This window comes from Lichenostomus cassidix, chromosome 2 (assembly GCF_008360975.1).
Source record: "Lichenostomus cassidix isolate B80296 chromosome 2, HeHo_3.0, whole genome shotgun sequence".
In the NCBI taxonomy this organism is placed as follows: domain Eukaryota; kingdom Metazoa; phylum Chordata; class Aves; order Passeriformes; family Meliphagidae; genus Lichenostomus; species Lichenostomus cassidix.
In genome coordinates, this window is record NC_139482.1 from 116,945,534 (window position 1) to 116,958,686 (window position 13,153).

The following is a 13,153-nucleotide window of genomic DNA, read 5'->3' on the forward strand; positions in this document are numbered from 1 at the left end:
AATGTTTTGCTGGCCAAAGAGGGGTTTCTAAAGACAGCAGCTCATTTTCAGGATTTGGGTCTTTATGATCTACCATTACTGGAATACTGAAGTACCACAGAGATAATGGGAACGACACCTCTTTCTACTTAGCCCCAGTCTTCTATGAGCAAAGAGTCTGCTCCTCCCCACATCTCTGTTCACAGAGCCTGCTGCAGTCTTGTGGTGATGGTGTTGGGGCAAGGGATGGAAAAGGACCAGGGAGGGCTGGGCTACATTCATGCTTTCCCTTCATTTTGTGGCATTAGGTTTTCTCCTTCCCTTCTTCCTACTCTAATGATTTAAATAATGCATGGAACGTTTACACATTCAGGGTCTTCACAAATAACAGTCAGGTGTAACTGTCACTGTAGCTAACCAGATGTCCATCCATTCTACAGAAAGGTCAGCATCATGCTTCCCTATGTATCACTTTGTATATTATGAACAGTGTCTCAAAAAAGCACTTTTTTAAAATTTAGACATATTACAATTTTTAAACATTCTAAAGCTCTTTTTTGTGCTTTACCCTAATAAATACCATTTCCTTTTCATAATTTGTAGACCCTTGATTTATTGAATTGCAACTGATTATTTAGCTTTACCTGTGTCAGGTTCATTATACTGGGGGTGGTGTGTGAGGAAGGCTGAAGAAAAAGGAAAATGGCACAATATGACATTCTCAACTTCTTTGGCCAGTCACACAAATATTAACTGCAAACATAATATTAGAGAGGGCAGGAATTCTGAGACATCCCAGGTGAAGAACTAGCCATTGCCAGCTTTCATTTACAGGTTCCTAGCTTTGAAGTGGGTAACACACACCTATTCAATAATAAGCACTGTGAAATTGTTTCAAGAAGCTGTTTTCACAGTGAAGACATATACAAAAACACTATTTACTTTTATTTCTTAGAACAAAATTTTGCAGAATGGCACAGAGAATTTTCATTGCTGAAGCTATTACAGTATAAAAGGCTTCAAGACCAGTCATTATTTATTTTATATTTGCTTAGTCTGTTGAAAGGTTCAGATATAACTTCATTTAAACAGCAGGAGTATCCTTCCAGCACATGTAGTAATTTACTGTTACAAACAGCAATGCATTTTATACACCAGATCATCTTCACATATGGAAACAAAACCAGCTACATTGACTATAACAATAGATTGCTTCAGCAGCCTAAATGACAGAGTTAATGCTCAACTATGTTAAATGGCTGCTATTTCCCTATTATAGCGCATGATATATCTTCATTGTTTCAGTAATGTAGCCAACAATTGAGAGCTAAGTAGTAGCCACTCTTCACCTTCAGTAAGCTTTACAGGTATTTTATATGCAAAGAAATAGACTCCTTAAAATATGCCATTTACTACATCCCACTGAATTACAGTGTATAAACAATAATGGTTATTTGCTAAAACATTACAGCATATATTTGTTGTAGCAAAGGAGGTAAAGCCATGAAATCCAAGGACAATGTATAAGCTTCTAGTTTTATACCCAGATTATGAACCTGAATGTCATTGCCAATATTGAATGTGGGACTTCCATATGAATAATATAGGGATTTATAATCAAAAATCTGTTGGGGCAGTTTAAGTTTTTATTCAGAAAAAAAATTAGTCTTGCAGTAATAAAAATTAAATCCTCACCTTTGGACAGTCTCATGTAATGCTAAATTAGTGCTGTTCCTCTGGCCAGGAAGAGCAGCCTTTCATAGATGGAAAGCCTCTTTCTCTGTGAATTGCCTTCCAGCTTCATTCCGCTCTCCCCCAGCCTTCCCAAAACCAGGAGTGCTTGTGCTGGATCATCTACCTACCCTTTAAAGTTAAATACAAAACAATGCACCATGCATACTTGCCCAGTGAAGGAAGCATGGCCAAAACGTCACACCACAAAAAAGACATGGTGTGCTATCAGTTTCCACCTGTGCTATAGACAGGGACAGAAAGGGAATTTAACCAAAACATGCTCTTGACAAGTAATTAAAAGGAAACATCACATTTATATAAGATATATAATATTGTGTATATGGGGAATCTAGAAAGGAGACCACACCTTAGAGAAATGTTAAAGATCAAAACCCACTAATAACATTAATTGCTGGAAAAAGCACAAATAGCATGGTCAGGACAGTGTTTAACTCCAGTGAAGGCAGTAGATGCCTTGGGCACTTTATGCAGGTAGCACTGCTGAAATAGATCACGTTTTTGCAAAGATTTTGAAATGTAACATATGCAAAGATAGCAGGTTTGTTCTTCTTTTTTAACAATTTGAAAGGGTATTTGTTACCAAAAGTTCTTTGCTACATAAAATGTCAATAAATCAATAAAGGCTGTTTTGAGATGAAAATTGGCTTTTGACCATGCCTTTCAACAATGTGACACAGCCAATGTAGAACTCAATCAGGAAAGTTGCTTATTACAGGTTTGACTGTCCTACTTCAGGTCAGAGAAGTTGACAGTGCCAAGGTACCTCTCAAAACGGAAAGCATTTTAGTTTATTTATGACGCATGAACTAAGAATCAGAGACAGCTCACAAAATTTTGCACTTCCCAGGATTCCTGAGCAATTTGAGTAAACAGACTCGGTTGTGCAGTCTGTAAAACGAGGCCAGTAGAAAAACCCCTTTTTAAACACCTTGTATTACGTATGTTCACATGTCTGCGGGATCTAAGGTGTGAACAGTGTGCCAGCTGCTCCCTGCTGGATCACTCTGGGCTCACGTGGGATCTCACCTTCCCCTTTCACCAGCAGACATCCACAGGGGCAGCTCCCATGGAGAAGCTGATACAGCAATTCCTTGCACCAGTGGGTTAACACACCATGTCCCTGAAGGACCTCAAAAAGAAGAGGTCTGGAACAGCAAAGTATTACCTCAAATAGTACCCTCTTACTTTCAGTATTTAAACTTAACTAAGTGCTCTGCTAGGAAATGAAAGCAACAGTCCTGTCATATGGTGGGTTTGTGGTATTCAGATTTTTATACCTGCTACTTAAAAGACCTTTGTTATGCCAGTCAGACATATTGCCATACACTGCTGGCACAGAAGTGCTTTTGGCATAAGAAGTTTGGTTCCATTTGCGATTTTTTTCTGCTCCTTAGAAATACTGGTCAGACTACCAAGCACCACTGGCTAATCAAACTGAACTGTAGCCACTGGGCAAGTATTAAAACACTGCAGAAATTATTTAGCTACCAAGTTCTGTAGCTTGGTAGCCACGGAGAGAGCTGCTGGGAACTTGATCCAGATAGCAGCCTTCAAATCCTAACATAATAAACAACTTCTACCATGACAACTGGCACAAAAATCTGTTAACAGTGTGCATCTCCTCTGAGATGTGTTTGTATCTTGAGACTTTAACTGCTTTAAGGGATCTTAATTTATTCCACAGAGGATGCTCTAACTCTTGCAGTCACTAACAAGCATAGTGTAACATGCACATAAATGAACAGTAACATGAAGAAACTTTAAAATTATGTAAATTCTGATGTGGCACATGCGTCAGCTTACAGAGGTAGACCTTGCTCTCCATGTGTTAATCTATATATATGCAAAGTACTGCAAATTTAAATCAGGTTTTTTAACCCTATTCAAAACCTGCAACACAGGCTAAACAAAGACCATTGCCTGCCCTGTATAAACTACAAATAGGACAACTTCTTTTTCTAACAGCTTTATACTAAGCTTTAGAGCAGGAATCTCAACAGGCAGTCACCCCTGGGGCTAATTAGATGCTGTACCTCACTGAAGAAGTCTCCAGTGACCCCTCCAGTCACACCCTTTTGCCAAATCATGTGCTTTCAACTTTTCCTGAAGAATTACAATCAGCATCAGAGATGGGTTGATAGGTTATTCTCAACTCTATCTTTGTTTTCAACCCTTAATTTTAACAGACAGTGTTGCTAACATTTTAGGAAGTCAGAATAATTAGGTATATACAAAGAAACAGGAAAGTCTCTATGATCCAGCCTTCTGCCAAAGGAATACAGGAAGGAATGCTGCTGCTAATTTTTATTAGGTGTGTTTTTAAACTCTGCTAGTTGACAGCTAGAACGTTGGCACAGGCAAAAAGGCGTGCCCACATTTTATTTTATGTTGCAGGCAGTTACAAGAGTACTTCACACCTGCCAGTTTGCATCTGCCTAGCTATTCAATGTTTTCTTCCAAATTAGCCCCACACAGTACTCCCCTCAGCAGCTTACACGGCCTGTGGCAAAACTCAGCCACATCAGCTATTTTTGTACAGAATAAGCCATAGGTGATTAGGAGTGGGAAAGCCAGAGTATAATGTATTTCACTGTACTGAAGAATGCATACAGTGCTTTGACAGCTGCTTACAGAGGCACAGCTATGAGCCTCAATTTTGCCTCTACCTATCCCATCAGCATTGACTCTTATTATGAGGAAACATGGTAGTGATTATTCCATTATGTTGTACACAGCTATAACCCTAGGACAATTCAGGAGCTTCCACCATGATGTAAGTGGTAACTTCCTTGGCAATTGAGTACTTTGCAACCTTGCAATGCAATACAGTGTACTTTGCAACCTTGCAATGCAATACAGTGCCCTGTCTTCCAGTTCAGCTTCTTTTCAGAAGCCTCTAACTGTGCAGTAATTTTTTTTGTCATATCCTTAGGTCAGAGCAAAAGGGTTTTGTTATTCTTCATCTGACCTCCGAAAACATACAAGCATAAAATTAATGAGTCTGTGCTATGACTCTTTCCCCCCCACCCTCCCACTTTTTTCAAAGGAATTTCTTGAGGAGTGTTGATTCTTCTTAATTTCCCTAATGAAATATGAGCTACATAGCATCAGTTATTAAAAAAAAAAGCTAACATCCAAAAAACCCTAAGAATGAATTTGTGATAATATCCTCAAGTATCTTCTGCTTATCCACTTTTTACAAAAACTTTTAAATGTAAGCATGATCTACACATATACAAAAGCCCTGCTGTGATATATAGCAAAGGACTCACTATGAGTGGACATTTGCATTCCTCCCTGCTAAATTAAAGATGAATAAATACACTTCTAAAACAACAAGCAGCTTGAAAGAATGTCAGAACATTTAAGAAGGCACCAGGTTTTCTTTAGACATTTAAAAAGGCACCAGTCATGTTTTGTTTAGTTATATTATCCTTTATTATTTTACAATGTATTTCAAAAACTTTTACAGATGCCTTAAACTGTTCTACAAGAGCTGCAATACTGTCATAAAAGCACACCTACAGACCGAATGCACAAACAAACTGTAATACCTACTGGTATTGAACCATTAATATCCAAAGGGTGTAGTCTTTTAGTAATAGAAGTGCAGTAATGCAAATGCAAACAGATGTTAATGCAGAAAAACAAAACTCTGCATTCATGGCTATAGAACAGAGGACTTTTCAAACACATTTGGTACTGTAACATTCTAGACAGCAATATGAGTAGTATTACATATTTAAAGCAATACATGCCCTGAAAAGCCTGTATTTTCAATCTGTGCGTGTAACCTGAATCAAAAATAAACTAGATATATTAAAAAAACATGAGACATCTAGTCTGCCAACAAGATTGTTTTTTTTTTTTTTTCTAGAATGACAATTAACCTGGGTGGGTGAACTCTGACCTGCATTATTATTATTTTACATTATCATACCCTCAGCATTTCTGTAGTATTATGACATCCTGTGGGTTTTTTTATTTATTCCTTGTGCATAGGGGCACAGGGGAATAATTCTGATACATTAAAATTTCTTTTCTGAGTCTCCAAGTGGTAAATATGATTCATATTATAGCAAATACATTACCACAAAAAAGCACTGTATAACAATGTTTATAACATGTTTCAAAGTTCTCAGCTGTATTTCTCTGGTGCAACAAAGCAGGGGCACTGCAGTTTTCAAGCACTGTGTATTGAATCCTCTCATGCACAGTGTTTACTAACAGCTCAGATATATGTTATTCTCTACCTACAGAAGTTTTGCTTTTATTTTCACTTCTGCTCACAGGAATTACTAAGACATCTTTAAACTTATAACTGTCTGTAAGTTACAGGGCAAAGCCGATTGTTTGCATATGTTTTCAAGCCAAGCTGATGTACTTTCATGGGAATCTCATGAAAGACATTATGAAGAAACAGTAATCGCCTATCAGAATTGTTAGGGCAAAACAAACAAACCAAAAAAAAAAGTTAAAGTCAAAATTTACGAGTGTGGCACTGTGGCAAAAGAGGCATTCTGTCCTGCTTTATACTTCAAGTTTTAGTTACCATTAAATATTTCCTAACAGTAAACACCATTTCTTAATCAAATATAGTCTACATTCCTCTACTCTCTGCAGGCAGAGCTGCAATGGGTCATCACTACATTAGACCACAGCTTTTTCTGCTAGTCTTCCCAGCTAGCCTAAACAGCAGTCAGTGGTATTAGTTATATATATATATGTATGTATATATATATCAGTCAGTCACACCCATCATTACAAATATGTTCTAGTTTATTTACTGTACAATGTATGTATACATATTTGTGTTTATTCAGTCCCTTTTTCCTTATCTTAAGCACTCCAACGGTCAAGGGCAGGCTGGGAAAAAAAAAATCAATATACATAAAAGGGTTATACATTTCACGTCCATAGTGATTCTAGTTTAATAGCAAAAGGGGATCCTTGTGCTCATGCTGTGAACATGGCTGGGAAAAACAAAGGCAAAAAAAAAGAGGCAGACTATTTTTCTCTGGAGTCAAAATCTAGAAAATTGAAAAAATGTTAGTCCAAAGGGATGTAGAAATGAAAAGGGCATTTCATTTAATGTACAACTGGAGCTATTAAGAATTTTCTTTCACAGAGGCCCTGAGACTTGAGTTGAATGGGTTCTCCATACATGTGTTTCATGTGAAATCAAACTTAACTTAAAGCTCTATACGTACAGCATAAACATTTGGTATATAACAGTGGACCCATTTTTAAAAAGTGAAGCAATAAAATCTACATGAAAAACTAATGAAAGAACAATTTGATTGGAGGCCTCTGTCCTTTGACCCCTGCCCTACCAGGCTAAATGTCCAATAAAATGTAAAATGCAGCATACATTTGCTTAATCTAAAATTTTCGTGATGATTTATTGCAAATTGCACTTGGCAGTTCACCACACCAATGGAAAACTGGCCCCCTTGTTGGTTCATTCACACAGTCTTTTAACACCAAATACAAGTCACCAGTAGAAAGATCTTGATAGAAAGTTTGCTGCTGTGCTGAGCCAGCTGGCTGCACCTTCTGGGTGTGACCCAACACGAGACACTGCTTTGTCCTGCTCCTTCGTAGGGCTTTCATCTTCTGGCAAATACTCAGGTAGGTCTGTGTTCTGCTCTACTTCCACTGGCGTATCTTGGAACGGAACTAGCATCTGGTAAAACACAACACATTAAAACTGTGTCAAATGTTCTAAGTTAAAAGAATGAATCGAAGTTATAATATATACATGTTCAAGGTGACAGGCATGCACATTGTGAGACTCCTCCCCATCACCCAATACAGCAAGAACATAAACAGAGCCTACTATGCTTAGAAGATACACAAGAAAGGCTTCGGCTTAATAGGGAAGAGAAAGTATCAAATAAATACAGACAATCTTTTAGTGTAGTCATGAAACAAAAGCATATCAGCACTCCATACATAAAACCCCACCAGGTTCATTGCGACCTTTTTCATATGATTATAGAGAGAATCATTGACGGTATTTTTGGGCTTCTTCTGAACAATAATTTCTGTAAAACTGTTCTACGGATTCATATCCTGACCTTTGATTCCCGTTGTACTGGATGTGTAGCACTCACACTTAAATTTTGCCTATGATCAGATGTTACGGGCACAGAGGTGCTGGTATTAAAGATACAGCTGAGCTGTAACAATTGGTATTTAGAAAGATACAGATCCTACCTCCTCACCACTTTCACTTTTCACAACTTGCTGTGCCTTCATAACTTTGGTTGATGCTATTGCCGTTGCCAATGCCTACAAGTACATAGAAAAAAAAGCAAATGCTCAGTGCAACAGAATGCAATAATGAAAGGATCTGGAGGGTTACCAAGCACTTACCTCTGCTTTTAAATCTGAGCGAATTCGGACCACACACCTTTGAACTGCCATTTGAAAAGTGAAACTAATAACACCTTTAATTTTCAACAAGGCTTCTTCACAAAGATTCCTTCGAGACTGAAAAACAAACAGAAGTCCCACAACTAAAAAACATTCCATATGAAAATGCTCACAATTACTTGTTAAGGTATTCCTGTATGTCTCAAAGCGCATGGTTACTCAACCACACTTTTGCAATAGAAAAACTAAGACTTACATTTTACTGCACAAATATTAGACTCTCTTGCCACAAAAAAAAAATTGCTTACACTTTAGAAGTCAAAGAAGGATGGAATCAACTGTAAATAATTAGAGAAAAGTGCTGAAAAGCAAAGAATGTTTTTCTCTGTATGATCAGCTAAACAGTCCCCTCTGGTTAAGTTCTGATTGACTGAAGTGCTCATTGATGAGTAGTTAGTGTTTAAGTTGCTATTTATCAGACACCTTGGCTACATACTGACTGAATGCATCAAAGCAGCTGCTGTATCTTTCAGCTGCTTCATCTGTGGCAGCTCACAGACATCGTGGTACAGCATACAATTAGTTCTTATTTTAAAGGGAAAAGATTTGGTTGATAACTCAGAGAATGTTATGTTTAAAGCAAGTGACATCACCTACTGTGCTGTAACATTACATTGACCTGTACTAGTTGCATCCGCTGCATTACCTTAGAATGTTCTATTATTTTTTTCCTTTTAATATTTGCACAAGATGGTTGTCACAAAAAGAATTAAAGTATACTTGGAGGGACTGCTAGCACAGAAGGGGATAAAAAAAGATGGACTGTATCAGAAATAAACTGACAGCCTTTACACAGGTTTAAAATAAAGATATACTTTTTTCTTCCTGCAAGGTTTTAAATAATTAATTCTTTCAAAGCATATTTACATTAGTTACCAAATAATCACTGGTCAGTATTCGCTGTGTGCACAACAAGCAAATTAAATTCTTTTAATCTCTGGAAGAATCAACTGAAGCAGTTTGGGGTTTTTTTTAGCAGTTTAGCATATATATTGAAACAATTCATTTGTGTAAGTTTATGTACATAAATAGTTAACATTTCTGTGTTTTACAAAAAATAGCTTTGTCAGATAGGCTACCTTTACTACACAAAGGAAATATTTGATGCAAAGATGATAGCCTGCCTTACACAAATGAAAGCTGAAACCTACTCCTGGACACAGGAAGCAATACATTCATAGCTTCTTAGCCTAAACAAATAAATTTCTACATGATTGCATAGCAATTCTCCAACAGAATTCAGCCTTTTATGATCTCAGGTGAATCACAGGATCCTCAGTTTAATTTGAAATGAGGCTTTCAGTGATCAGATAAATGCTGAATCATTTCTTAAAAGACAAAACTTACTAAGGTCCACATAAACTCCTTAAAAAGCTGGCAGCCACCAGCTTGGTGCACAGACATACTTTGCAAAAGGCATTTGACTGGCAGATCGCCACAAACCCCAGCAATACACAACTAAACATCTTTCTGCATGGTACTCCCAAAGCTGAAGCATGGGCACAGGCAAAATTTAGGTTATTTCCTTGCACATCAAACCCTGATTACCATGCCCCTCACAAATACTACTAAAATGTACAGACTAGAAAACTGACTGAGGGGCATGCCAAAAACTCCTGACTTACTGCCTTGTTTTTTACCTTTATGACCAAATTTGATAATTAGATATTAAAATTAAAACACCTGACCCATTAAACAACAAACGACCTTTCCCCTCTCTTCCTAAAACAATCAATATCTACTATCTGAGGTTTTGAAATCCACAAGCATTAGCAGGATCTGCAATCATTCCTAACAGCATCTTCCATTTACAAATGTAAATGACTGAGAACACCATGTCTAAAGCTCTGTGTTTACTCACTGTGCCTTTTCAAACTCATACGTGCAAACTAATATTCTCTGCTACTTAAGGAATAAACTATTGAATGAAACTAAATGGCTTTTGTTGCTCACGAGCTTTATCACCCTCCAAGTCCCAGCTTATAACATTCAAAACAGCATTACAGGGATGTTTACCTTCTGGTGAGCACCTCAAGTATCACTAACAGTTCTCTGATCATCTGATGAAATACAGAGCTATGCACATAGCTATCTCAGCCTCTGCACAGCCAGATTTTCCTTTAACGACGAGCTAGGAAAACATGCCGGTGTGACCTACCTGCAGTCTTGCTCTCTAGAGATGAGTATCTCTAATAAATACTCTATGCTTTTTCATAATACCTTTGCCTTAGCATTGCAGAGAGAAAACTCCACAAATATCACTAAGTTCCATTTGTTGAAGAAAACAGACACACTTTTAAGATAGAATTGGATTACAGTCAAAATAGCTAAACTCACAAAGTAGAAGTGGATGAAATTTCTTGCTTGGAGATACCTGTGAACAAACAAATCAACTACAAGCTTAAAAACAACAACCTATTGGACCAAATTTAAAAACTTCACAGAGTACAAAAGCCAATGGTGTTGACAAAGCACTGCCTTTCTAGATAGAGCAACTGCTGGAAGGACAAAACTGTAAAAAGTATTTGTATAAAGTGAGCTAGAGCAGCATGTTATTTCTAAAGGAATTAACTATGGTCTTATGAAAACAGAACAGTGGGTATGCTGTTGGTAAACTGGGCCTGTGGACATGCTTACTTGGCAAAATGTAAAGCAACAAAGCAAAGGATCAGGTTTGATCATTTAAAATGGGTACAAAACTGAAAGATACAGAGTCCGGAGGGCACTTGTGGATAACGTGCTTAAACAGCCTACATGCTGTTTGGCAGCCGTAAAAAGGCAAACATGGCCCTGGGGTGTTATCTACAGGGGTATGGTAGATAAATCTGTAGAACTTATTCTGACATTACATAAAGACTCAGTGAGACCTCATTAATTCAAATGCCATTCTGGTCACTACAGTAGAAAAGATCTCACAGACAATGAAAAGATGTAGCAAAACCAATTCGAAGAAAATACAGCATTTCTAAATTAAGAATAATTAACAATCCCCTAGTTAGGAGTCTAAGATATCTCATAACTAAAAGGAAACTTTTTTTAGATTAACACACTTTTACAAGCACAAGACAGCCTTAAGTGAAAAATGCTGAAGACTCCTTGTTTATTCTATTTTTTCATAAAAAAGGAAAGAAAATTAAGAGAGGTGGAAACAGAACAGTTTTTTAGAGTAATTAAAAAACCATCAAGAAAACTGCCTAAAAATATCTTTAGATATTCTGAGTAAGCTTAATTTATGTATGATTTTATACCTATCTCATGATTCAAAATACAATTCTCAGAAATTGCTGACTATTGATGATGTCACACAAGTAGCTTGGATGGGTTTCTGTGGTTAAAATACATCTCAGCATGCCTTATTTACCCAAACTCTGTAGGTTTCCTTACCGAATCATCAAGGCCATCTATATGCAAAACCACTGTCTTGGCACGCTTATTTGTGCTGCCGAGGAAAAACTGTGCTTTCCGCCGACGATAATTCATCTCATTCACATTGTCCATGTCTGACATGTTGGAAGACTGAAGGATATCATAGACTTCAGAAGCCAGAAGTTTAGTCTCTCCTGGTGTAGTGGTCCTTAAAGACAAAAAGGGACTAAGATTTCCAAGTATTTGTTTTCACATTAGTACTCCAAAGAGCTAGTGATTACATCCTTGCAACTGGAATACTCCATGTGGTACAGTCAAGACATGACAAAAATATTAATTAGGAAGAGCAGAAATCAGGTAAAACTATTTTCTTTTCCTGACTCCAGTTTTGATGTCAATTTGTTGGTTCCACAATCATTATAAACAAGTCTGTTCTCAAACTACATGAAAATAGTTTACATCAGTTTGACAACTACAAACCAAACATGGTAGTAGATGGCCAGTGCTCCAGGGTTACTTTGTGTTGAGCTTTATTTCTTCTATAACAAAACTGCTCCAATTGCCTTGTGACATGTTTTGTTTCCCATTTTCCTTGCTACAGAATAAAAATAATTTCTCTGCAGAACTGGAATCTTTCCAAATGTTTTCTTCTCCAAAGTTACTAAGCATCAACAGCACAGCAGAAACAGAAATTTTCTTGAAGAATCCAAAGGTTATTCCTGATTAAACTAAACTTTATAGTATGAATTATATGACAGCATTTTTTTAGATAAAAAAAGAGTAGATAATAGATTCAACATACATTAAATTCTTATGATTAATTAAAACTAATTTTAATAAGGTACTAATATAAATCTGTTGTCTAAATTCAGCCCTGTTTTAATTATGCCAGTGATTTAAAGCTTTGCGTAGAAGCAAAACTATTACTGCATCAACTTGCAATTAATCTTAAAATGATGAATGACAGCTTTGCTGCTTTGTTTAGCAAACACTAAGTAAGTAACAAGTACCTTTAGATTTATTTTTTTTTCCATTTGACTTCCTTAATTACCAGACATTAAACACATTTTCCATCCTACCATATGGACAAGAGAGAACACTAAAGCAAGCATGTTAGGAGTTCTCGGCTTGTGGGGGTCTCAGCTAGCCTTTTTTTCTTTACTTATCTGCACCTTGCTTTGAACAGAACCAATTTGGAAAGGAAAATGTCAGTTCTTGTGATAATTCGGTAGCTTAACAACATTCAAAGGGAAAAAAAAATAGGAGAAGAAAAAAAAGAAAAAAATTGTAATAAGCAAATAACCAAGGACTAAAAAGGGAAAGCATTCCAACATACAATCAGTTTTAAAAACACGCTTATGTTCTACTTTCCTATACTGAAAAATCACTTATGTTAATTCATAGAAACATGTGCTAGGAGCTCACAAAGATTTCAACTTCATCCTTCCATAATTTATTAGACAACAGAAAGTGATAGAACTGATGACAAAGCCACACAAGTGGATGTCTTGAGGTACTAATAAATCAGCTTTTGCTAAAGTGACATCTTATCAAGAGACTAAGAAATTAACCACCTACTAGATTTGCCAATTTCTTTCAACAACAACACTCCTGT

General features: G+C 36.8%; 1 protein-coding gene across 3 annotated transcripts in view; it reads right to left on the reverse strand.

The window, feature by feature from the left end:
* Positions 1-5,148: 5,148 nt before the first annotated feature.
* ARMC1 (armadillo repeat containing 1) overlaps positions 5,149-13,153 on the reverse strand; it is a 34,291-nt gene continuing 26,286 nt past the window's right edge. For all 3 annotated transcript variants that reach the window (XM_085052931.1, XM_085052932.1, XM_085052933.1), the window contains 4 exons: positions 11,557-11,746; positions 8,113-8,229; positions 7,954-8,028; positions 5,149-7,420 (listed from right to left, as the gene is read on the reverse strand). In XM_085052931.1, coding sequence (XP_084909057.1) covers positions 7,229-7,420; positions 7,954-8,028; positions 8,113-8,229; positions 11,557-11,746 — 574 coding nt within the window. In that variant the 3' untranslated portion in view covers positions 5,149-7,228. The remainder of the gene's footprint in view (positions 7,421-7,953; positions 8,029-8,112; positions 8,230-11,556; positions 11,747-13,153) is intronic.